At 44.2% G+C, this 25798-nt stretch overlaps 1 protein-coding gene across 3 annotated transcripts in view; it reads right to left on the reverse strand.

Annotated features, from left to right (window-relative positions):
* The window catches only part of RNF130 (ring finger protein 130), a 137670-nt gene extending 112155 nt beyond the window's left edge, over positions 1-25515 (reverse strand). For all 3 annotated transcript variants that reach the window (XM_027605270.2, XM_027605271.1, XM_027605269.1), the window contains exon 1: positions 24807-25515. In XM_027605270.2, the coding sequence (XP_027461071.1) occupies positions 24807-25263 (457 nt within the window). In that variant the 5' untranslated portion in view covers positions 25264-25515. The remainder of the gene's footprint in view (positions 1-24806) is intronic.
* Between the last annotated feature and the right edge of the window lie 283 nt (positions 25516-25798).

Here is a 25798-nt window from a genome sequence, read left to right on the forward strand (position 1 = left end):
TGTTCCCCCCCTTTTCCTCCACATATTTATTTAAGTTCTACTTTTTAGAGATTACTCTTAAAATATTAACATGCATACCTGATAAAGAGTTTACATTTAATCAATGTCTCTAGTTCCTTCCTGAAGAAGACGGGCTCTTAAGATTTGTATTGGTTTCATAGGGCTACCCCAACAAAGCCCTACAACACCTGGTGGCTTAAACAACAGAAATGTACTCTTTCACCATTGTGAACGACAGACGTCTGCAATCAGGGTGCTGGCAGGGTCACGTCCCCTCTGAAGGCTTCGGTGGAGAACGCTTCCTTGTCTCTCCCAGCTTCTGGTAGCCCCAGGTGACCTTGGCTTCTGGCTGCATCATTCCAACCTCTGCCTCTGTCTGCATGTGGCCTTCTCCACCATGTCCGTGCCTTCACTTCTGTCTCTGAGGACATTTACTGCTGGATTTAAGGCCCACTTGGGTAATGCAGGGTGCTCTCATCTCAGGATCTTAATTACATCTGCAAATGTAATTTTTTCCAAATAAGGTTTCCACATTCACAGGTTCTGGGGATTAGGGCACGGACACATCTTCTGGGAGGCCACCATTCAACCTACTGCCGAATACAGCTCCAACCACCCCTTTCATCTTATGTGTAATTACCAGTACTCAGTTCTACCTTTCTCTAATTATCCCATCCCTAATAGTTAATGTTTCATACGGTCAATGCTTGTTAAATGTTACCTACAGATACTTATCGGTCTTTACGTTAGTCCGGGATCTCCAGAGAAACAGACCAGTAAGATACGTGTTTGTATAAAGAGATTTTGTATAAGAAATGTGCTCATGGGATTATGGAGGCTGACAAGCCCCTAGATCTCCAGGGTAAGTCAGCAAGCTGGAGAGTTGATGGTGTGGTTCTAGTCCAAAGCCTAGCAGCTTGAGACCCAGGAAAAGCTAATGTTTCAGTTTGAGTCTGCAGGCAGGGAAGGGCCAATGTCCCAATTCAAAAGCAGTCAGGCAAGAGGAATTCTCTCTTACCGGAAGGAAAATCAGCTCTTTTGTTTCATGCAGGCCTTCAACTGATTGGATGAGGCCCACCCACATTGGGGATGGCAATCTGCTTTGACCTGCTTTATTCAGTCTACTAACTTAAATGTTAATCTCATCTAAACACACCCTCACAGAAACACCCAGAATATCTGACCAAATTATCCGGACACCCTCTGGCCCAGTAGGTTAAGCCTCTGACTCTTGGTTTCAGCTCAGGTCATGGTCTCAGGGTTGTGAGATCAAGCCCCGCGTCAGGCTCTGCGCTCAGCAGGGAGTCTGCTTGAAGATTCTCTCCCTCTGCCACTCACTCCGACTCGCATGTGCCTGTGCTCTCTCTGATAAATAAATCTTTTTTTTTTTTTTAAGATTTTATTTATTCATTTGACAGAGAGAGAGCACACACACACACACACACGCACAAGCCGGGGGAGGGGCAGACAGAGGGAGAGGGAGAAGTGGGCTCGCTTGCTGAGCAGGGAGCCTGACGCCGGGCTCAATCCCAGGACCCCGGGATCACGACTTGAGCCGAAGGCAGATGCTTCACCAACTGAGCTGCCCAGGTGCCCCTCTAATAAATAAACCTTAAAAAAAAATTAATCATCACTGTCCTCCTCACATCTCACTTTTTCTTTCTGTGTTTCATTTCCTCCTTCCTTATGAGAATAATAACATCCCTTTGATGTTCCTTCAAATGAGGATCTGTTCAGGGTAAAGTCAGGTTTTCGAGTAAACTTGTCTTTTTATATCTGAAAACATCTTCCATATGATCCCATTCTTGAATGACAGGTTAATTAGGCAAAAAATTCTAGACAGTTACTTTTCTCTAGCACTTTGAAGATATTATTCCATTGTCTTCTGCCTCTTATGAAGAGAAGAATCTGAAGAAAACATTTTAATTGTGTAGGTTCTCCCATCCAAGTACTAACCAGGCCTGACCCTGCTTAGCTTCCGAGATCAGACAAGATCGGGCGCGTTCAGTAGGTTCTCAAATGTTATTGTATCACTTTTCAGCTTTGAATCTAGTATCTGTAAAAAGTAAAATGTGTCCCTTATTCTTCTCCTAATTGGCAAGCTTTACTTCCTTGGTTATATTTATTCTAAAGAAACAGATTTTTACAAGTCATTACCTTTTTGTATAGAGTTTTTAACAAGAGGGCAACACAATAAGATATCTTCTGTTCACCTAGAGGGCTGGATATATCAGTCGACGTCGCAAGAAGGGTCATACGTAGCTGAACTCTCAGCAAGTTTAATTGTCAATAGCTATCCATTATCGTTTGTCTTCTATACTTAGTTACTGTATATCTCAAATGGATTTTGATTATTTTTCACATCCTTACACAACTTAAATATATCTGCTGGATGTTCTCCATGACATAATAAAAAGCATCTTAGGAGTAATTTTAAATGATGGCTAATACAATACACTTCACCTGAAAAGTCACATTCAAAAATATTTCCTATTACAACTGATACAACAAATACTTCAGTGCAAGAGAGATGCTACAAATCAAAATAACTAAAAATCGTGCTAGCTCCTTGGACAAATGTGGTGCCACAGTGCAACCCAAGTGTGTGTTAATCACTTAACCCACATCACTCCTCACTGCACCAAAGCATTACAGCGTCGAGTACAAGTTTTTCTACAGCTTTCTTTTCTGTTGCCTCCTGTCCACCACACTTTCCTCTCACCTCTCTGCCTACTCTTTCTCATTTTCCCGTTGCTAGCCTCTTCGCTGGAGGGGTTTCACCAAGCATCTGCCCTGGGCCCTCTCTTCTCAGTGGCCAGTCTCATTCACTCCCATGGCTTCAACCATCACCTGTATGTACATAATGTCTAAATCTCTCTCTTGTGTTTTATTCTGTAATTTTCAACTGTCTGCTAGATATTTCTCCATGAATACTGAGTATCTCAGACTCATTATTTTCCCCCTTCAAATGTGATCTTCCCACTATGGAACTCCTGACTGACAGCATCATCATTTACCTAAACACACAAGACTGAAATCCCCGTTGAAAAATAAGGAAGTGACGATTAAGAGACAAGACTAAATAGAGTGTTCAGTTTTCTTGGCTGCCACCAAAAACCCACCAAGGCAGAGCAAAGCCACTGACTATACCTCAAACTGCTGATGCACAGAATGACGTAAGGACACCAGTGGGCAGAAGAGTCTTTGAAGGCATTATTCCCTCCCCCACCCCAGCTTTACTGAAGTATAATTAACAAATAAAAACTACATATATTTAAAGTATACAATGTGATTTGATATGCATTGTGAAATGATTACCACTATCAAGTGAGTTCATATATCCAACACCTCAGTTACTTTTCTTATATCTGGTGAAAACACTTAAGATCTAGTCTCTTAGCAAATATCAAGTATGCACTGCAGTATTATTAGGTTTAGTCACATGCTATATGTATATCGCCAGAACTTATTCATCTTATAACTGAAAGCTGGCAACACTAGAAGGCATCATTAATCCTTGGGCAGAGGGATGCCTGGGTGGTTCAGTTGTTAAGCGTCTGCCTTTGGCTCAGGTCATGATCCCGGGGTCCTGGGATTGAGTCTCGCGTTGGGCTCCCTGCTCGGCGAGAAGCCTGCTTCTCCCTCTCCCACTCCCCCCGCTTGTGTTCCCCCTCTCCCTCTCTCTCTCTCTGTCAAATAAATAAATAAAATCTTTTTAAAAAATCCTTGGGCAGAAAAGTAAAGGATATGGAAGCATTCCTGTTTTATTTATCACTTCTTTCTTCTAATACTAGTAGTTATAGTACTAATGACTTGGACACAGTGACAATGTTAACAAAGACTAGGCTATCTGAAACATTCTTTTTTTAAAGATTTTATTTATTTATTTGACAGACAGAGACACAGGGAGAGAGGGAACACAAGCAGGGGGAGTGGGAGAGGGAGAAACAGGCTTCCTGTTGAGCAGGGAGCCCGACACGGGGCTCGATCCCAGGACCGTGGGATCATGACCTGAGCCGAAGGCAGACGCTTAACGACTAAGTCACCCAGATGCCCCTGAAACATACTTTCAAACATAGGAATAATGGATTCAACAATACATTTAAAGGATCACACACCATATCAAGTGGGATTTATTCCACATATGCAATGATGGTTCAACCTCCACAGGTGAATGTGATGCCCTACATTAACAAAATGAAGTACCATATGATCATCTCAACAGATTCAAGAAAAGCATTTGACAAAATTCAACATCTATGATAAAAACTCTCAAAAAATGGGTATAGAGGGTATGTACCTCAACATAATGAAAGCTATATAAGACAAGCCCAGAGCTAACATCATACTCCACAATGAGAAGCTAAACCCATTTCCTCTAAGATCAGGAACAAGAAAGGATGTCCACTCTCACTACTTTTACTCAATATAGCACTGCAAGTCCTAGCCCGAGCAATCAGACAAGAAAAAAAAAAAGAGGCATCCAAATCTGAAAAGTAAAACTGTCTCTATCTGTAGAGGACATGACACTATATATATAAAACCCTAAAGATTCCACCAAAAAGCTGTTACAACTAATAAACAAATTCAGTAAAGTTACAGGATGCAAAATCAATGCACATAAATCTGTTGCACTTCCAGACACTAATAATGAATTACTGGAAATAGAAGTTAAGAAAACAATCTCATTCACAATTGCATCAAAAAGAATGAAATAGGGCACTTGGGTGGCTCAGTCGTTAAATGTCTGCCTTCAGCTCAGGTCATGATCCTGGGGTCCTGGGATCAAGTCCTGCATCGGGCTCCTTGATCATCAGGGAGTCTGCCCCTCCCTCTGCCCCTCTCTCTGCTCCTGCTCATTCTCTCTCAAATAAATAAATAAAATCTTAAAAAAAAAGAATGAAATATCTAGGTATAAATTTAACCAAGGAGGTGGAAGAGCTGTATATTTAAAATTATAAGACATCAATGAGAGAAACTAAAGAAGAAACAAATAAATGGAAAGACATTCTGATTGGAAGAATCAATACTGTTAAAATGCCCATACTACCCAAAGCAATCTACAGATTCAATGCAATCCCTATCAAAATTCCAATGGCACTTGTCACCGAAATAGAATAAATAATCCTAAAATTTGCATGGAACCACAAAATGGCCTGAATAGCCAAAGCAATTTAAGATAAATAAAGGTAAAGATATCAGGCTTCCGGGTGCCTGGGCGGCTCAGTTGGTTAAGCGACTGCCTTCAGCTCAGGTCATGATTCCAGAGTCCCAGGATCGAGTCCCACATCAGGCTCCCTGCTCAGCAGGGAGTCTGCTTCTCCCTCTGACCCTACCCCCTCTTGGGCTCTCCCTCTCTCACTCTCTCAAATAAATAAATGAAATCTTTAAAAAAAAAAAAAGATACCAGACTTCCTTATTTCAAGCTATATTACAAAACTATACTAATCAAAACTGCATAGTATTGGCATAAAAACAGACACACAGGGATGCCTGGGTGGCTCAGTCAGTTAAGCATCTGACTCCTGATTTCGGCTCAGGTCATGATCACAGGGTTGTGAGACTGAACCCTGTGCTGGGTTCCACACTGGGTGTGGAGCCTGCTTAAGATTCTCTCCCTCTGCCCCTGCCCCTGCACTCCCCTCCAAAAAGAAACACACACACACACACACAGATTAATGGAACAGAATAGAGAGCTCAGAAATCCACACGTATATGGTCAATTAATTTACAACAAAGGAGTCAATAATATACAACGGGGAAGGGATAGTCTAATTCAATAAATGGTGTTTTGGGAAAAACGGACAGCAACGTACAAAAGAATGAAACTGGATCACTATCTTATACCATAAACAAAAATCAACTCAAAATGGATTAAAGACTTAAACATAATACCTGGAACCACAAAACTCCTAGAACAAAACATAGGCAGTAATTTCCTTGATTTGGTGGTGGTTTTTGGATTTGAGCAAAAAGTAAAGGCATCAAAAGCAAAAATGCACAAGTGGGACCGCATCAAAGTAAAAAGCTGCTGCACAGCTAAGGAAACCATCGACAAAATGAAGGGGCAACTGATCAAATGGGAGAAAATACTTGTAATTCATGTATCTATCTAATAAGGAGCTAATATGCAAAATATATAAAGAACAAATATAGCAAGAACATTTCTTCATCTTAGGGTCCTTGCTTTATGCAAATTTCTATCCACACGGTTCTCCACCATTCCTTACATCTGACAGGTGCTAAGTGTGTAATGCTGTTGTTAACCTTTGAATAAATAATATGTGAGTTAAAAGAAATGACTCATCCATACAGGAAAAAAAAAAAAAGAAAAAATGATGGGCTAGGAATAGCTAACTGCTGAGGAAGGAGGTAGGAGAACATGAAAAAAAAAATCATGAAGTCAGTCCTTGTGGAGGACAATGAGGGAAAAAAAACCCATTGTGGGAGACTACTCACATGAACAAACTGAGAACGGGTTTAAAGTTTTCATAATCTGAGATGTCCATAAACTAATAAATATAAGTAATAAGAAAAACCTTTAGTTTACCTTAAATAACAACTAAACAACGGGACTTGTTGAAGTGGGTCTCAAGATTAGGCTGTAATGATGGAAAAGTATATCTAAGGAGGGGTGCCTGGGTGGCTCAGTCATTAAGTGTCTGCCTTCGGCTCAAGTCATGATCTCAGGGATCTGGGATCGAGCCCTGCATCGGGCTCCCTGCTCGGCAGGAAGCCTGCTTCTCCCTCTCCCCGCCTTGTGTTCCCTCTCTCACTGTGTCTCTCTGTCGGGTAAATAAATACAATCTAAAAAAAAAAAAAAAAAAAAGTATATCTAAGGAACTACTATTCAGAGGGAAAAAAGCAGCAGATATTTTGTATCAAGATAACAGTCGTCCTTTAGGGAAATCCAAGAGAACAGAACTCAAGAACCTGTCTAAGAGACAGAAATGAAACTTTGATGGGGGCAATATACCTACCTATGTCAACCAGCCAGAGTAAATGTGAAAGTTCTTACCAGGTCACCGAGCCGGCAGACAAGAGAGAGTACTGATGGGTGTCAACGACCTGCAGAACCGCAGAGATCTTGTTCAGCTAAAAGCAGGGTGTCTAACAAGTTCGTGATCTGCTTTACCATTCGCTTTGTCTCCAACAAGATAATGGCTAGGGGTAACCAGGGGCAACTGTGACCCAGAACCCAACACATGCCCAGAATGCGGAGTGACTAGGAACTTGGAAGAAAGCAACCCATCATTACAGTTTGCAAAACCCAGGGCAAAGACAGCTGGGCAATTGCAAATTATCCTGATAGATAAAGATAATGAAACCAGCCAGAATGCACGAGATAAATTAAACTTTAAGAAAGACTCACACAAAAGCTATAGAGGCAAATGCAGGATGACAGTGCAGACTTATAAATTATTTTTTCAAAAATTAAAAAGCCCGGGAAGAGTTGAAGATTGCAAATAACGACAGGAACAAGCAAAGTCACTGCTCTTACCCCCTTCCCAAAAGATTTCTTTACAAGTTTTTTTCAGAGCAAGAAAAGTAAGAAAGAAATAGGTCTACTGCAGGGTCAACAAAACAGTGGATGAAAACATTTCCCAAAACCTTTTTTTTTGCTTTCGTTTCCTCTATGGAGAAGAACCTGAGAAGGGTGACCATCAGAGTAAGACTAAAGGACACTGCAACTGGGTGCAGAGATTGTTAGAAAACCCACCTACAGATCCTTGGGTTAGGTTTCTCTGTGACACACTCTTATCTCAGTAAAACTGTTGTTTGTACCTGGTATACTCATGCTGATTTCTTCAAGAAATCTCTCATTCCATTAAGACGATCTGTAGTCACCCAGCTTTCTTTGCCCTGGGGTTGGTGAACTTAGAAAGTAATACAGCTGCTTTCTTCCAAATTTCCAGTCACTGTGCTTCTACATCACCAAACGCAGAGGAAATTTTGCAGCCCTCGGCACACACCCTCCTCAGCAGTGTCAGTGGGGGGCGAACCACTTAAGGGTGAGACAATGCACATTTCTTTGGCCTCCTCCCGCCCTGGGTCTTCCTGACTATCCAGTCTTCCCAGCACCTTCTGTTGAAAACACAGTTCTTTTCCCCACTGAATTGTCTTGGCATCTTGGTCAACAATCAACTGATCACAAATGTAAGGTTTTCTGGATCCCACTTCTAGTCCATTGATCTGTAGGTCTGTGCCAGTACCACCACACCGTCTTGTGGTAAGTTTGGAAATCGGGAAATGGGAGCCCTTTGGTCTTGTTCTTCTTGTTCAAGATTGTTTTGACTATTCAGGGTCCCTGTGAATTTTAGAATCAGCCTGTCAATCTCTGCACAAATCCAGCTGGTATTTTCTTAGGATCATGTTGAACCTGAAGGTCAATCAGCTATATTAACAATAGTAAGTCTTTGTATCCATGAATATGGGATGACTCTCCCCTCATTTAGATCTTTAATTTCTTGTGACAGTGTTTTGTGGTTTTTGATGCCAATGCTATTTTAAATGGTATTTTTAACAATTTATTGTCTAATTGCTTGTTCTTGGCATATAGAAGCACAATTAACTTCTTTGTATTTGTATTGATCTTATATCCACTGACCTAAGTTCACTTGAGTTAAAAAAAGAAAATCATTCTGTTATAGGTAATAAGAAATGAAGCTTTACTGATGTTTCATTATGGATTAACACTGGCTGCTCTTCCCAATCCGTGTCTCGCTGTCTCCTATTGTATCTGAGGCGTCCTGAGTGGGATCCCACAAATGTAAAGAAGGTAGCAACTCCCTCACACATGTGTTTTCACTTTACTGTAAAACAGCTGAGTTACATGGATTTACAGATGAGACCATCTACTTTTAACTAAACTGTCCCTCATATAGACAAATGCCTTTAAAAAAAACCCTGCAAAAAAAGCAAAACAAAAAAAATTGGCAGAACTGACATTTCTACTGCTGTGCAAGCTCTTCTTAGTCACCATGAAAGGAGGGAAAAAAAACCCAAACAAAAAAACCCCCCAAAAACCCAAAACCCAACTAATCGGATTTGGAAAATAAAGCAAAAAAGTTAGAAATTAACATAAAGACTATTAGAAATACAGATTTATTACAGCTGTTGACCTAAGTGCTGGGCCTTCAGATGCTATATCAGAGCACTCCAAGGGCACAGCATAACATTCATAAGTATAATACTGGGGATACATGTATATGCGCAACCAAGAGAGTCTGTGTTCCCGTTCCGTAGGGAATAGGTTAGAGTGGGTGACAGCTGACACAAGGAAGCCTGTCAGGAGGCCACAGTCTAGACAGGAGATTAGAGTAGTCTGCAGTAGATGTGGGGAGAACTGGACACATTTTAGAGACACTTAGGGATCTGGATCAACAGGACGTGGTAAGTAATTAGATATGGGGGCTGGAGGCCTAAAGAAGATGTCTGTTTCTGGCATAACACCCTGGATAGAAGGCGGTGCTATTGACTGAAACAGCACCCGTCGGAGGAGGAACAGAGTTCTGGAGGAGAGACGATGAACTGTCTTGGACATACTGGGCCTGAAAGAAAACTGAGAGGGAGCGAACAGCCCCCTCCTGAGCACACACTCCATAAAACACGTGCACAACAGCATTAGTGTAACAGCCACAAAGCAGGCAACTCACATGCCCATCCACAGAGGCATGGATAAACTGTGACCTACTCGTGCTTGCGGCCACTGGCAAAACCATTCTACAGAGAGTAACGTGAGTTTACCTCACATATAAGTGATGGGAGCAACAGAAAACTCGTCACAAAAATACAAAAGCATGCATACCAAGACCTATGTGCATAAAGTGAAACAACAGGCACCATCTGTGGTGTTCAGTCTGGGGAGGGTGAGAGGGGGTGTGGTGACTGAAAGGGCATTTCTGGGGAACCCCATGGAGCTGGTGATGCTCGCGTTCGTGGCCAGGTTGGGGGTTACATCAGTGTGTACACTATGGTAACTCATCAAGCTGCAGAATCATGATTGTGTATTTTTCTGTGGTTATAGCTAAAAATGTTAATTCAAAAAAAAAAAATCTGGCTAGCTCACTCCTCAGGTTAAAACCCTGCAACAGTGCTCTGACACACGCCACGACATGGATGGACCCTGAGGACATTATGCTAAGTGAAAATAAGTCAGTCGCAAAATGACAAATACTGTGTGATTCTACTTATAGGAAGTTCCCAGAGCAGTCAGATTTCAAGACAGAAAGTAGAAGGGTGGTTGCCAGGGGCTGGTGAAGGAAAAACGGGGAGTTTCAGTTTTGCAAGACAGAGTTCCAGAGATCGGTTATACAACAATGTGAATACATGTAACGCTACTGAACTGTACATTTAAAAAATGGTTAAGATGGTAAGTTTTGTATTCTCTGTATTTTACCATAACCAAACATTTAACAAACAAACCAGCACACCCTTCAAAAGTTTTCTATTCTTCTTGAGATAAAGTAAAAAATCCTGACACAGCCTAGAAAGTACTGACCCACCAATTTCAGCTCTACTGTATACCAATTTCCCCTTAGTCTCTAAATTACTCCTTTCCATTCCTCCAGCACACCAAGGGTTTTTTGTACCGTTTGGTCTTCATATAGGATCCTATAGGATCCCTGGCCCTGGAATGGGCTTCCTTTCTGTGCCCCCTTTTAGTTTAGTATCTGCTCATGCGTTAGTCTCAGCATTAACATGTCTTTGGAGGAGTCTTCCCTGACCATCCTGGACTGGGTTAGCTCTCATTTATGCCCTCTTGGCATCCCGGTACTTTCCCCAAGAATCAGTAATAAACAGTTATTTGTGTGTTAGCATCTGTTCAATGTCTGTTTTTACCACTGGACAGCACACAGATGCTGACTCACCTTACCTCCCCGCCCAGACAGCGTGCAGGACCTTCTTGTCCCTGCCTGCCACACAGTAGGTGCTGAATGAGTATTTGCTGAATGAGTGTTTGAAGCAGTTGCCCGACTTGAGTTCAGGATTTCTGATCTGGATGAATCACAGTCTGGTGAATCCTGGAAGAGTGACATTAGAAAAGTAACCTAGGAAAATAGCACTCCAGTGTTTACAAAGTGATGAAGGTGGATTGTGCAAATTATAGACGTAGTAGGGAACTGCTGATCCCTGGCAAAATTTCAGAAGTTATTATTAAAAGAGTAACTGCAGAGCCTGAGAAGAGAAGGCTGTAATCATGGGGTGCTAGCACAAGTCCAGGATGTATGAAAGGCAGACTAATGCCGCTCCCCCTCCCCCACATGTTCCCATCCTAACCCCTGGGACCTGTGAATATGTTAGGTTACACAGCACGAGGGAATTAAGGCTGCTCTTCAGCTGACTTTAAAATAAAGAGATCACTCTGGACTGCCATGTGTGGGCCTAAGGTAATCATGGGGTCTCCGAAATGTGCAAGAGAGGGGCAGGAGGTCAGATAGAGCGAGCAGGCAGATGCCTCGCTACAGCTTCTGAGGACAGAGGAAGGGCCATGAGCCAAGGAATGCAGGCAGCCTCTAGAAGCTGGGAAAGGGAAGAGAACCGATTCTCTCTTAGAGCCTCTGGGAAGAGTGCAGGATTGCCAGTGCCTTGATTTTAGCCTGGTGAGACCTGATTTTGGGCTTCTCACTTCCAGAACTATAAGACAATAAATCTGTTGTTGTCTTAAGCCAGCTGGTTTGTGGCAACTGGTTCCAGTGGCAACAGGAAACTAACATACTATGGCGGAGCCATGAAAGAGCCACTTCTTTTCCTTCCTTGCCATAGCTCCTGACCTAGCAAATCTGGAAGAGAGTCCATAAATACCTTTGTTCTTTCCAACAAAACACCTGACCATGTCTTTTATGATATCATAAAACTAAGAAACAGCACCAAATGCAAAGCCAACGAAGTAAATTAGAAAACTCTGTGGTGTGCCTGGGCCAAGTGCTGATGAATGGAATAAGGTCAACCATCTTAGAAGGTTTTGAGCAACACACTATGAGGGTCTGCTCATTCACATCCTTCAATACTGTATCAATTACATAGAGCAGGGATCCTTAACTTTGGGTTCGTGGACCACTTGGGTCTTCAAGAGGTATCTGAACCTTCTAAACCTTACTAAAAAATTTTCTGTGTTATCTACATAAATATGTATTTTTTGGCAGAAAGCTCCACGGCTTTCATTAAAGCCTTAAAGGGGATCCATAAGCCCGGAAGGTTAAGACCTGACTTAGATGAAGATCCAGAAAGGATGCTCATCACATTCACTGTTGACACAAAGCTGCTGGAAAGAGTAAAGACTGTGGGTGACAAATCAGGATTCAAAGAGTATCCTGAAAGGCTGAGTGAACAGGCTGCATCCAGTGAAGATAAAATCACACAGCTCAGGGCAGCCACTGAAAAAGATTTAGAAGGTTTAATCAACAGTAAGCTCAGTATGAGTCAGTGATTAGAGCCAAGAAAACTTATGGGCCTCGAGGCAGGTGTCCAGCACTACAGAAAAAAGCACCTCTACCGTCTTCTGCTTTGGTGAGAGCAAACACATTACTGTGCCCAGTCTGGGGTTTCTTGCGTATCCATTTCCTAGGGCTACCATAACAAAAGACCACAAACTTGGTGGCTTCAAACAACAACTGTGTTGCCTGGCAGTGCTGGAGGCCAGATGTCGAAATCAAAGGGTCGGCAGGCGTGGCTCCTTCTGGAGGCTCCAAGGGAGCGACGGTCCCATGTCTCTCCTAGCTTCTGGGGCTCGCCAGCAATCCTTGGCCTGTGCTGGCCGTGGCAGCGTAACTGTGGCCTTTTTCCCTCGGTGCCCCTCTGAATCCTCTCCTCTCCTTATAAGGATGCCCACGTTGGATTTAGGGGCCACCCCAAACTACTAGGATCTTATCTCGATCCTTAACTACTTCACATTTGTCAAGATCTTATTTCCAAATAAGGTCACACTCCGAGATTCCAGGTGGACATGAACTTTTATGGGACACTACTCAGTCCACTGCATCCTTTAAGTGGAGTACTGACAGACAAATGCATTTTGACGTTTACGACACCATATTCTTAAGAATGGTCCAAAGAAATAGGGATATACAGCCGAGGGGTTAGAGGGTTTGAGTCAAACACGGAAATCAACTACTGCCTACAAATATTTGAACCAATTTTTTTTTCCCAGCTGAAAAACTTTCTAACACTGTTTTCCAGAGCTGAATGTGGTGGATTTCTGTTGCTCACGTGTTCACACTGGAGCTGTACAATCACCAGACAAGAATGCTGAGGCTTTGGATGGGTGGCTAGACTTGAGAATCACCGACGACCACTGAGTTCTGACATTCTGTAATTCTTCTCCCATGTCTCTGTCTGCCCCTTTAATTGGCCAAAGAACTGTAAAGCTCCACTAGTAGGGCAAACACCGTATGGGGGAGTAGGAAGTGGAGGTGGGTGGGACGGCAGCCAGGAGGTACACATTGTGAAGAAAACTCAGAAGCTCTAGGAAGTAAAGAATATCAGAAGAACCTCGGCATGGTGAGCAGTGGTGAGCTGAGCGGCAGGAGTGAAGGGGGTACACCACAGCACGGAGTTCAGGTTTCCATTCTAAGGACGATGAGAAGACGCTGAAGGGAGTTAAGCAGGGAGTGTTATGATTTCGTGTAGAAGCTTCAAGATAATTTGGGCTACTGTAGGGAGAAAAGATTGATGGGAGTTAAGAGAAGAGGCAGAGAAACCAGGAAAGGGTAAGAGGTAAGAGTTGCCTACAGTGGGGTGGCAGGAGGGAGAATGGCAAGCAACAGAGAGATGTGTATATTCTGTAGTCCTGAAAGTGAACTGTGGAGGAAAGATCGGATGTGGAATGTGAGGAAACGCAGCAAGGATGACTCCTAAATTTGTTTAAATATTAAGAGCGGACAATGATGTCATTTACTGAGATGGGGAAGACCAGGGAGCACGGGGAGCAGACAGGAAGGCAAAAAATTTATCAGAAGCTCCATCTGAGGTTCTTCAATCTGGAGATGTCCTTGAGACATTTAGGTTGAAGATACCAAGCAGGCAGAGCTGAATGTGTGACTCCAGGGCTCAGAAGAGAAGACCAGGCTGATGGTAAAGAGGAAGAGACAACAGCAGGCATTGGAGAGAGAGAAAACTGTTGCCTCAGAGAGCTGTCTCACTTCTTTAGAAGAAAATATTTTGTGTGTGTGGGGGTGGCCTGGCTGGCTCAGTTGGAAGAATGTGTGACTCCTGATCTCGGGGTCATGTGTCTGAGCCTATGTTGCGTGTAGATTACTTAAATAAATAAAAAACTTAAAAAAAAAAAGAAAATGTTTTTGGATTACTGAACATTAAGTGCCCATTTGTTTTTGCATAAATTTTATGTTCTCAAACCTTGGTCAGCTGGGCTGTTCAGATTTTCTCCAGCAACATTCAGCTGTGTGGCGACAGGAAGTGCAGAGAAGATGAATGATACATGGCTCATCCAAGACTGAGATTTTGCCAAGTGAGTGTGATATAGAGAAAAAAGGGGTGATTATCATGAAGAATCATGGAATCTACATCAAATAAGGAGAGAAGTGAGAAACCCGAAGGGGGCTGAAAAAGCTCCAATGGGGGTCAAGGCATGGGGTCATCAATCAATGCTGAGGCCTCATCACAACTGACTGAGGAGGAAGGTAGTTGCCAGAGAAAAGGGAAACACGATGAGCCAACGTAACAGCTACTACAGTAAATTACTTTAGGGTCTACAGACGTAGAGCTGTTTATGAAATAAAATCAGGTAATTCAACGGTAGCATCTCCCGATTTCAGAGTCTGTCGGTGCCAATGAAGCAGGAATGCTCTGGAAGACAGTGCTTGGTTTCTGCAGAACCCTACGGTCTACAGCAGGGCCATGGAGCTGCAGAAGACCACAGATGCTGGGAAAGCAGGGAGTTTCAGCAAAGGAAAAAAGGGGCGGGAGCAGAATTCATTTGCAGTGTGGACAGGGGAAAGAGTGGGGATCTCAGTGACCACATGCAGCAAAGAAAAATTCACCCAATAGCATACAGGGAAGTGCACCTGCCCCATTCACTGCATCGTCCCAAGTCCCAAAAGGTATCCACTTTTAACTTCTGTTTCTAGTTCTTCTGGTGGTTACCCTCCGTGGTTCCAGAAAGGCTTACAGCCATTATGTCACCATTAGACACCGTGGATTTACGAGGTCACAGATCAACATTTTGCTCACCAAGGATTCGCCATCTTCCCTCTCTCTTGATTTTGTTATTTTCTGATTTTCCTGTGGTTAAACCCTCCTGGCGGCTACGACTCCAGATGCCCTCTTGAATGCTTACCTTATGTGAAGAGACGAAGACAGGGGCCCTCACCTGCTCCTGATGTGTCTTTTCTCTTCCATTTCTCCACCTTTGTTATTTATTTATAGTGGTATGTTCTTAAGGTTGGTAATGTTTACTTTCTGTTCTACAACTAATAGAGCCTTCTATGCTTTAACTGCAGATTCATTTTAAACAGTGAAAACCGACAAAACCACTGAAGTGTTAATATCATCATTACAGAAATGTTACAGAACAGCTGGGCCCGGTGCTAGGATTCCACTTCTCCTCCTAGGATCCACTAACCGCTCAGAATCATGCCACATTTTACTTGTTTCACATCTGGTCTTGGAGTTCCCTTTTTCTCCAAGGCAAAAACATGCCCCCCCTTTTTAAGATTTTATTTATTTATTTGACACAGAGAGAGGGAGAGAGAGAGAGGGACAGTGAGAGAGGGAACATAAGCAGGGGGAGTGGGAGAGGGAGAAGCAGGCTCCCCGCTGAGTAGGGAGCCCAATGTGGGGCTTGATCCCAGGACCCTGGGATCATGACCTGAGCTGAAGGCAGACGCTTAACGACTGAGCGACCCAGGTGTCCCAAAACATGCCCTTTTCAATATATGGCTGGTATCTTCTAGTTTCCTACTCTTTCTGACCATGGCTTGGAATTCATTCCATTCTTCTTGAAACTAGGGAATAAACAAATAGAAAACCAACCTGTTGACATGGACTTGTTCCCTTTGGGGAGTATGACTTTCCCCTATGAAGGTTTTGTACTGAAAATTAACAATTTCACACAAAGAGAGAGAGAGAAAATGAAAAAATGAGAAATATCACCTACCATCCAATCAATATAACCCAACTGTTTTATTTTTGCACATTACTTTGAGTCCTTGTCCACTGTAAACAAATTTTACACAGTCACAGTTCAATCACTGTACATTTATTTTTGTAGGATATACACAACTTTCACGATCCCCTTTAATGGCTGTGTAACATTCCACTGAGTGGATAGATCATAATTTATTAAACCCACTTGGGAAGCAGTACAAAAAAGTGGTTCAAGTATGGATGCTGCAGTCAGACAGACCTACATCACATCCCAGCTCTGATGAATCTCTACAGCCACACAGCTGGTAGGTTCCCTCACCCACTTTAATCCATCCAGCGCTAACTACCCAACGCTGATAGCCTGCTCTGTGCCAGGTACCACACTAAGCACTGAGGATACAAGAGTGGACACAGAAACTGCACCCCTGCCCTCAGAAACAAACCAACCAGATATATAATTTCTGATTGCGTAGAGTGCTCTAAAGAAGAACACTAAGTGAGAAACTGGAGAACCCTAAATTCCCAAAACCCGTGACCACCTAGGGCTGTTATTGAAGGACAGTCCCTGTACAGTTCCGGCCCCATCCTCAGTCCACAGTGTGGGACACAGTGTGTGTCAACTACACGTCTCTGTCTGGGAGACGCTGAGAGCACAAGAGCAGCAAACATCCTCTTGGTAGACTCATTACTCTTCTTTTCTCTATCAATATAAACCTGACACTTTTTCAAGTTTGAGTTCATGGCTAGAAGTCTGACGTGGGTCTTTTCTGTATCCATTTCTCTCCTCATCGGGTCCATAGTTTCTTTGACCTCCTTGCACAACCTCGGTAGATCTGTAATAGCTGATTTAACATCGTTATCTGCAACTCTCTCATTTGTTCAATTTCTGGGCCTGTTACTATGGATTGTTTTTGTCTGTTTCTTAGCATGCCTGGTAATTTCTGACTGGATACTGGGTCTTGGATTTTATGTTTTTGGGACCCAGATGTCGTTGCATCCCTTAAATACTGTTGGGCTTTGTTCTGGACCAGTTACTTGGAATCAGTCTGATCCTTTTAAAGTGTGCTTCTAAGCTTTGTTAGGTAGGGTCTAGAACAGGTTTTTATTTAGGGCTAATGTGGCCTCGCTCCATGCCCTGTGTATTAGAGGGTCTCCCTACACTGACTGATGAGAATATGAATGATCCCCAGCCTCGTGGGAACTCCAAGAGTTCTTCCATCTGCTCATTTCTGACCGTTCTTTGTAAAATGCACAGATCAGTACTCAACCAAAGACCTGAGGGGACCCGTTGCAGCTCCGCAGAACTCTCCTCTCTGGTACTTTACCTCCTGCATATCCAAGCCCATTCCAACTGCCTTGGCCTCCTTGAGCTCTGACCTCTGTCTCAGCAACTCAAGGAGCCCACCGGGTTCCTTCTGGACTTCCCTTCCTTGCACTGCAACATGGAAACTCTCCAGGCTGTAAGCTGGGGCAGTCATACGGCTCCACTGTTTATTTCCTTTCTCTCAGGGATCACTGTCTTGTACTCTTTGTTGATCTATTTCTAAAACTGCTGTTTCATAACTTTGTCAGGTTTTCTAGTCATTTTAGGTGGGGATGTAAACCTGGTCCCTTTTAACTCCATTATGGCTGGAAAGAGAACTAATCAAGGTTGACTTCAAATTCCACATTTTCAACGAAACTTTTCCACACTACACGTCCAAACCATTTTTTTGTTTTTCTGGTCTTCGTGCCATTTACAACATAGCACACTAACAGAGGCCCTACAGTATACTCTGTCACACACACCCCCCCCCACCTTCTTACAAAGCCTGCCATCAGTTCCACTACCAGACCAAACAGCACAGGATTAAATGCAATCATATATTCCAGTGGCTTGCTAGTACCCGGCACAGTCGTAGGTGCCGGACTGAGACAAAGAACACACTGTCCCTAACTGCCAGGAGTCATAGTCTGGGGCCATTTAGGAATCAAACCCTCATCCATAAATCCCTAACACGGTTTTTCAAGGGAAAAACTAAGGTATAAATGAACTTTTGGAACACAGACTGTCAAACGTTTTCTTAAAGGGCCAGAGACTAAGCAGTTTAGGCTTGCAGGCCACAGATCCTGTCACAACCACCCAATTCAAAAGCCGCCAAAGACATATGAACAAACGGCCACAGTTGTCTTCCATAATCTGTTCACAGTAACAGGTGGCTGTCGTCTGCAGACCCCTGTTTAGAAAAACGTCCACCGATAGGTGGAGGACAGCCGGCACCATCTTCCACAAGGCACACCCAGACAAAGCTGACCTCAACAAGAAGGCTAAGCGCCCCCAGGCAGGAAGTGCGTACTGCACCTTCTGCACACACTATAGGACAAGCACAGAGTAGGTACTTCTTTTTTAAGGATTTTAATTTATTTATTTGAGAGAGACAGAGATAGCGAGAGAGAGCACGTAAGCAGGGAGGAGAGGGAGAAGCAGGCTTCCTACATGAGCAGGGAGCCCAAAGTGGGGCTCGATCCCAGGACCCTGGGATCACGACCTGAGCCAAAGGCAGAAGCTTCACTGTGCCACCCAGGCGCCTCCAGAGGAGGTACTTAAGTCCTTTTGTATTTATGCCATTTTGCATTTAAAGAGCTCCCTTTGTTTTATTCAAAACTGCTTCTAACAGTAAAGAAAGCTATACATTTATGGAAAATAATGTCTACTGTGTAAAATATTCTAAGGATGATAAAACAAATGTTGATGATCTTGAAGAGCAGTTTTATTTTGTAAATAAGTCAAGACTGTTAAATACTCAAAAGAATCAGCTCATTGTGAATCAGAATGATTCAGAATTCATCCCACAGATGCCGCGGACATGGCCTAAAACACACCAGACTTTCTCTCTTGAGAATTACCTAAAGAGAGAGCTCAGGAGCACATAAAAAAGAACTGCCTCAAAATAACTTTCAATTGTTGTCAAAATTCAAATCTATCTACTAGGACAGAGATTTGATACACTGCACATTTTTTTAAAAATTGTTCAATGGAAAAGATAATCTTACAAATTCTAAAAAGTGTTTCAACGTATGTTTTCATTGCTAAACAGTATGTATGTATATATATGTACACACACGAAGCCATGGGACTGGTTTGAAAAGAATCACTCTCCTTCACAGGTGTATTCTGGCAGGTTTGTTCAAAAAGATTTGTCTTACTACTTTGCAGTCACACTTTGACAAAGGTGGAGTAATCTGAGAAGTCATTTAATCTGACCTTCCTTCAAATGAAGGGTTTCTCTTTTATAATGTTCAAAATAATGCTCTGTGGTCTTTTTTAAAACTCATATGCAGAACTAAACATAAACTAGAGGTGGGCCTGGCCTCTATGAAGCAGGACCAGCGCTGGCCAGGATCCGGATGCCCAGATGCGTGGAGACTAGAGAGGGTCCATCCTGTGAAAGGCAGCTAAGCCTTATCTCCCTTCAATACCTTTTAATGTGGGCAGGTTTTGTTTTGTTTTGTTTTACTGGAATTCAGGACTATTTATTCACTCCTATTAATTTTTTTCTTAGTTCCAATCCACCATTCCACACATTGAGACCCTAGGGATTCTGTAGGCCAATATATCATTTAAATATGCCATTCTTTATCAACATCACTGGCAATCAAAGATCTCCACAATGTGAACAGCAGGAGGAAAAACTGAAGAGAAACAGAGAAATGGAATGGTAGCAGGATGGATATTTGGTGAGAAGGTCAAATGTTTTTTAAAAAATATTCGAATATTTATATGCCAATGGATCATCCAAAAGTGAAGGAAAAATACAGTATGTAAAACCATTTTCTAAATTATAAAATTCAATATAAGGGCGCCTGAGTGGCTCAGTCAGTTAAGCATCTGCCTTCAGCTCATGTCATGATCCCAGGGTCCTGGGATCGAGCCCTGCACTGGGCTCCCTGATCAATGGAGAGTCTGCCTCCCCCTCCTCCCCCCCCCCTTGCTCGCTCCCAAATAAAATCTGTAAAAAACTGTAGAATTCAATATAAATATAATTTATTGTATATATCTCCTTTATCTGCTTGCTTGGTTAATTATGTTAAAATCTGGTTTTTAGAACCTCCAGCTCCTTTTGAATTCTCTTTCCTGTCAGAGTCCCTGCTCCCAGGATCATACCTATTTTTTTCTCTGAATATTTTGAAATCTCTATCTCCAGTAGCCCCTGCCTTTGCCATTATGAATGAATTCCAACAGTATATGACCGCTTTCATCCAAGGTCTTATTTCCACATCAATCTCCTTCACTCTCAGAACTTTAAAAACCATGTTCAGGTTTAATGGATTCATCCCATAGAATCACTTTCTTAAACCTAAGCTACTGAAAACAAAAATTTTATTGCATCTGTATGGTCAGTAAGATACCCCCCCCAAGTTGAACATTTGTTAAAATTGTTCTCTCAGGCTGAAACATCCAATCCTCAAAATTTCTACGCAAAGCAAAAAGTGGCTGACACCAGATTCTTCCCACATCTGCAGGCACAATGACATCATCAACACAGGGCCTTCTCCTTCCCAACCCCCCACTCCAGGCTCAGACAAAAAGTTAGTGTGTGCACACAGAGCACAGTTACACGTCTGCTCCACAGTAGGCACTAACTGGCTTACATTTGTTTCTAGCTCTAAACTCACCCTTTGAGTAAATTAGTAGTAAGAAAGCTACTGGAATCTGCAGATAAATACGTCTCTTCAAAAGTCCATATCTAAAAATGAATTCTCAGTTAAAATGTGAAATTCGTTAGCACCAGACAAATGAAATCTCCATTTACAAATGCATTCTATTAATTGACAAAGAATAGATTTTCAAAGTGGAACACTTACTGTTTTATAAAGTTTAACACTTTCCAAAATGTACTTTTTTTTTTTTAAAGATTTTATTTATTTGACAGAGAGAGACACAGCGAGAGAGGGAACATAAGCAGGAGCAGAGGGAGAGGGAGAAGCAGGCCTCAAGCCGAGCAGGCAGCCAGATGGCGGGCCTGATCCCAGGACCCTGTGATCATGACTTGAGCTGTAGGCAGAGGTTTAACCAGCTGAGCCACCCAGGTGCCCCCAAAATGTACTTTTAAAATACCAAAGCACCTAAAGAAAAAGTTGCCTGTTTATCCTTTAAGGACATAGGGCAAATAAATTTTGCTCAGAAATTCATACATGCCTAATTGATAGTAGCACTTCAAAACATGAAAAGTTTCTAATATTTCACCAATCAAGTTATAGATTTAAAATGAATCACCATGTTAAGCTCTAGGAAAATGTGAAGTTATTTTGTCTTTATGTTCATTACTACCAAACATTTATCCTCAAAATGCATTTTCATTAATTTCACATCTAGGGGCTCCTGGCTGGCTGGGGGGGGCAGATGGTGAATTCAAGCCCCACACTGGGTGCAGAGCCTGGAAGGAAGAAAGGAAGGAAGGAAGGAGAAAGGAAGGGAAGGGAAGGAGAGGAGAGGAAGACTGATTCAAATCTATTGCCCACAGCTGCTTTTGCCAGGAATTCTGTCTCATAACTTTTTTGTGTGTGTAATTTGAATATCCCTTTGTTTACTGTCAATACACAGTAAGTCCTCCACAAACATGCAAAGAATTCTCTTCAATTCAAAATTATAAGGCATAAAGATCACTAGAATTGCAATATTTTTCTTAAAATATAAAATTTTGAAACTCACTAAATCAAGAATAGCCATTTTCTCTCTCTCTCTTTTTTACTGAGGTATAACTGATGTAAGCTATTTCTTAAACATGAGTAATTTTAACAGGTTTATACCACCACTGTTGTTTTTTATTGTTATGTTAATCACCATACATTACATCATTAGTTTTTGATGTCGTGTTCCATGATTCATTGTTTGTGCATAACACCCAGTGCCCCACGCAGAACGTGCCCTCTTTAATACCCATCACCGGGCTAACCCATCCCCCCACCCTCTTCCCCTCTAGAACCCTCAGTTTGTTTTTCAGAATCCATCGTCTCTCATGGTTCGTCTCCCCCTCTGACTTACTCCCCTTCATTCTTCCCCTCCTGCTATCTTCTTTTCTTTTTTCTTAACATATGTTGCATTATTTGTTTCAGAGGTACAGATCTGTGATTCAACAGTCTTGTACACTTCACAGTGCTCACCATAGCACATACCCTACCCACTGTCTATCACCCAGCCACCCCATCCCTCCCACCCCCCACCACTTCAGCAACCCTCAGTTTCCTGAGACTGTCGTTTTTAAGATACATTCCTAAGTTCCTGCTACAAGAGCAGGAAAATGCCTTGGATTTCATGATTTACAGGTGAACTGATTTATAAAGGCCCTTACTAGTGCTTCAGGAAGAGAGATTTTTATCTGTTTTGTTCACTGCTGTTACCCCTGTCTCCCCAGTGGTACAAAGAATTTCGATTAGTATTTGCTGGACTGAAAGCACCTATTTCTGCAGATCCCTTAGTAGGAAGTCAGATCGAAACCACCTGTAGGATCTCACCTCTCACATCATGAGAGAACGTAGAGCAATCTTCCATACAAAAAGAAAATGAGCTCCTAGAGAATGGAGAAGGGGAAGACAGACACTTAAGGAAACTGACCCCAGACTCAGCCTTTACACACTGCCCCAATGTGTTCACTTCAACGGGGTGTCTAAAACCTCACCAATTTAGACACTCATTTAGGTTAACAAGTCTGGTCTTTTTAAGAATGGAGGAACCATGGGAATGCCTGGGTGGCTCAGTCCATTAAAAGCATCCGACTCTTGACCTCAAGTCTTGATCTCAGGGTCGTGAGTGCAAGGCCCGTGTTGGGGTCCATGCTGGGCGTGGAGCCTATTTTAAAAAATTTTTTTAAAAAGCAGGAACCATTCAACAACCTTGCTGAGGTACATATGTCATCATTCCATTTTGCTGATGAAACTGAGGTTACGCAGCCAATTTACATTCCTAGTGTCACAAAGTATGTGTATGTACAGCAGGACTCAGAACCTTGAACCCCACAGCGACGCTGCCTCCCCAGAGACAAAGGAATAGGAGTAACCCTCAACTACACACCAGCTGCATGTGAGCTCCCAATTCCCTTCTAGTCCAACACCTAAAACAAGCTTTCTCAAAGAGGGGGCTTTCGTTTCGGGTGACAGGTAAGCAACAAGTAGTATTAAAACATGGAACACTCCGGAGGCAAGAATCTAGAAGTGAGGATCGTGGATTTAGGGTGCTAGAGGGAACCAAGCCCCAAAGAAAAACCACAGATTTCAAAACCCTGCACAGGGCCAACTCTTGCTCCAGAACAGCTTGCCTCTCTCTCTTCCTCTTCCTTCCCTTCCCCGTGACCCTCCTGGTTCTCAGCACCAGAAAATAGGCTACCATTGTTAGTGCCATAGTTTGGCAACATGATGTGATCCAACTACAGTGACTGGCACAGAACAGGGACACAAATATTTACTAATTGAACCAAAGATCAAAGTTGTTTCTCTGGGCACGCTGGGACCCTAACTGCCATTTTTAACAAAGTGGAGACAAGAATGCCCTTTAAGCACCTGATTGTTGGTGTACAAATGAAGTTTTAAAGGGCAGGTCTACATTGGGGGCAAGCTACAAGGAGAGCCTTGCAGGATTCTCTTTCCTCAGTCTGTATACAAACAGCTTAGCACTTCAGCACACAAATACAGATCTCAGAAGAGGCATGATGTTTTAATATTTAGAGTATAAAAACAAAACCATTACCTTATTTAGGCTGCCTTGTTTAGGTCATTTTAACATGAATAGCAGCTTAGGAAAAAAAAAACAAAACCCTCTCAGCATTCTCAGGATGAGTGTGGGGGTGGAGAAGATAGCAGACATTTTCCAAAAAGTTAGCAGTGAGAAAAAACAAAAAACAAAAAACCAACCCCACAGAAAATATCAAAAGGGAGAATGGTTCCTTTAAAACATGGCCAGTGATGTATACAAATATATGTTTTATACCAAATAATGAAACAGAGCCCGTATTTTTAGGAAGACATGAGGATAAGACAATTCTTGAAAATTTTATCCATTTCCCCTTTGGTCAGCACCGGTGCCCTGAAGACTTGGCTCCTAGTCCCAATCGGTATCAGATTCTTCATAATGTGAGATTTTTTCAGGCGTCAAATTACAGTCAAACTACTGGGGCAGAACAAGAGCCAAAAGCAACAGGGAAGATGCCCATTTTCCTCTTCCACCCTCCTCCCACTTGCCACTTAAGAAAAACGGCACGTTTTCCCGTTCGAAAAGGGCCTCATCCTCCGAGATCCAATGCAGCGTTAAGTCTGGGATTTCGGGAACAAACCTGCCGATCCCCAAAAGCCAGGTTAAAACCTCATCCACCATGAATTAGTTCTGCGCTCCTCCACCACCTCCTTTGTCTCAACTGTCCCCGCAAACTCGCAGTCCAATGCCCTCCCGTAAACAAGCTACCTAAACGAAAAGGAACGTTTTCTAAGTCCTCCGAAAAGAAGAGGAAGCCCCCCGGACGCGTCTGGAGCCCCCCCTGCCAGCCGCTGAACAGGCCGGGCTGCACACGACGGAAAGCTCGGCCCCGGGGCCGCCGGTCGAGCGGAGCGGAGCGGAGCGGCGAGCCCGGCCGGGGTGGGGGCGCCGCGCCCGCCGCCCCCGCGCCCCGGCTCTCCGGGGGGCCACCGCCCGCCCCCCGCGCCGGCTGCTCTCTCCGAGGCCCCGCACTCACCTCCGTGGATGGGCAGCGGCGCCAGCACCTGGCCGCGGACCTCGGCCTTGGGCGAGTCGAGCCCGTAGCGCCCGCGGTCGATGCGGAACGTGAGCGGGGCGCCGCGGCCGGGCTCCTGCACCGTCACGTTGATGAGCGCCGTGTAGTACTCCTGGCTCGCGTTGTCCGCCCGCGCCGGCCACAGGCTGCAGGTCAGCAGAGCGAGCGCGGCGAGCCGGGCCGGGCCCGCCCGCGCCGCGCCGCTCATCGTCCCTCCGGCCGCCGCCGCCGCCGCCGCCGCTCGCGGACCGGGCTCCAGGGCCGGCGCCGAGAGGCGGGGCGGGCGCGGCCGGCGCTGCGGCGGGAACGCGCGCGCGCGGCCTGCGCGGGGCCGGGCACGAGCACGGCCCTCCTCGGCGTCGCGGCCCCGGCGCTCGCCGCCCTCACGTCCGCGGCCCGCCCGCGGGGACGCGCCCATGGGCCCCTGGGCGAGGACGGCGGGTCAGGCCGCGCGCGGTGGTCTCCTCGGGGCCCCTCTGGGGCCTTGGGGACGGGCTCGCTCCATCCCCCAGGGCCGGTCCTGCAGAGTCGGGGGCGCCTTGCTTGGAAGTGGCGGGGGTTTTGGGGGACGGCTCCGGGAGGATGCGCCCGAAGGAGGGTCTGTGGAGCACAAGGTCTTGCTAGCCCGGCGGCCGCCTCCGGCACGCGCTCGCTGCCTCTCCACCCAAACCCCCCCTCCCCGGCGGCCGAACGGCTACGCGCAGGCCTGGGGGCGCAGCCCCGCCTCCGCGCGCATGCGTGCGAGGCCCAGCCCGCTCCCGCCCGCCTGCACGAGGGTCCGAGGCGCGCGGGGCCCAGTCCGTGCGTCGGGCGTCGTGCGCACGGGGCCTGTAGCCTCGGAGCTTTCCAAAGGCTCTGGAAAAGCAACGAGAATGCAAAAGAAAAACCGTTAAAACTTCACAATTAATTAAAGAAAATGTCTATGAGATTTCACATTTCAACCGGTCAGCTGC

This window comes from Zalophus californianus, chromosome 5, assembly GCF_009762305.2.
Source record: "Zalophus californianus isolate mZalCal1 chromosome 5, mZalCal1.pri.v2, whole genome shotgun sequence".
In the NCBI taxonomy this organism is placed as follows: domain Eukaryota; kingdom Metazoa; phylum Chordata; class Mammalia; order Carnivora; family Otariidae; genus Zalophus; species Zalophus californianus.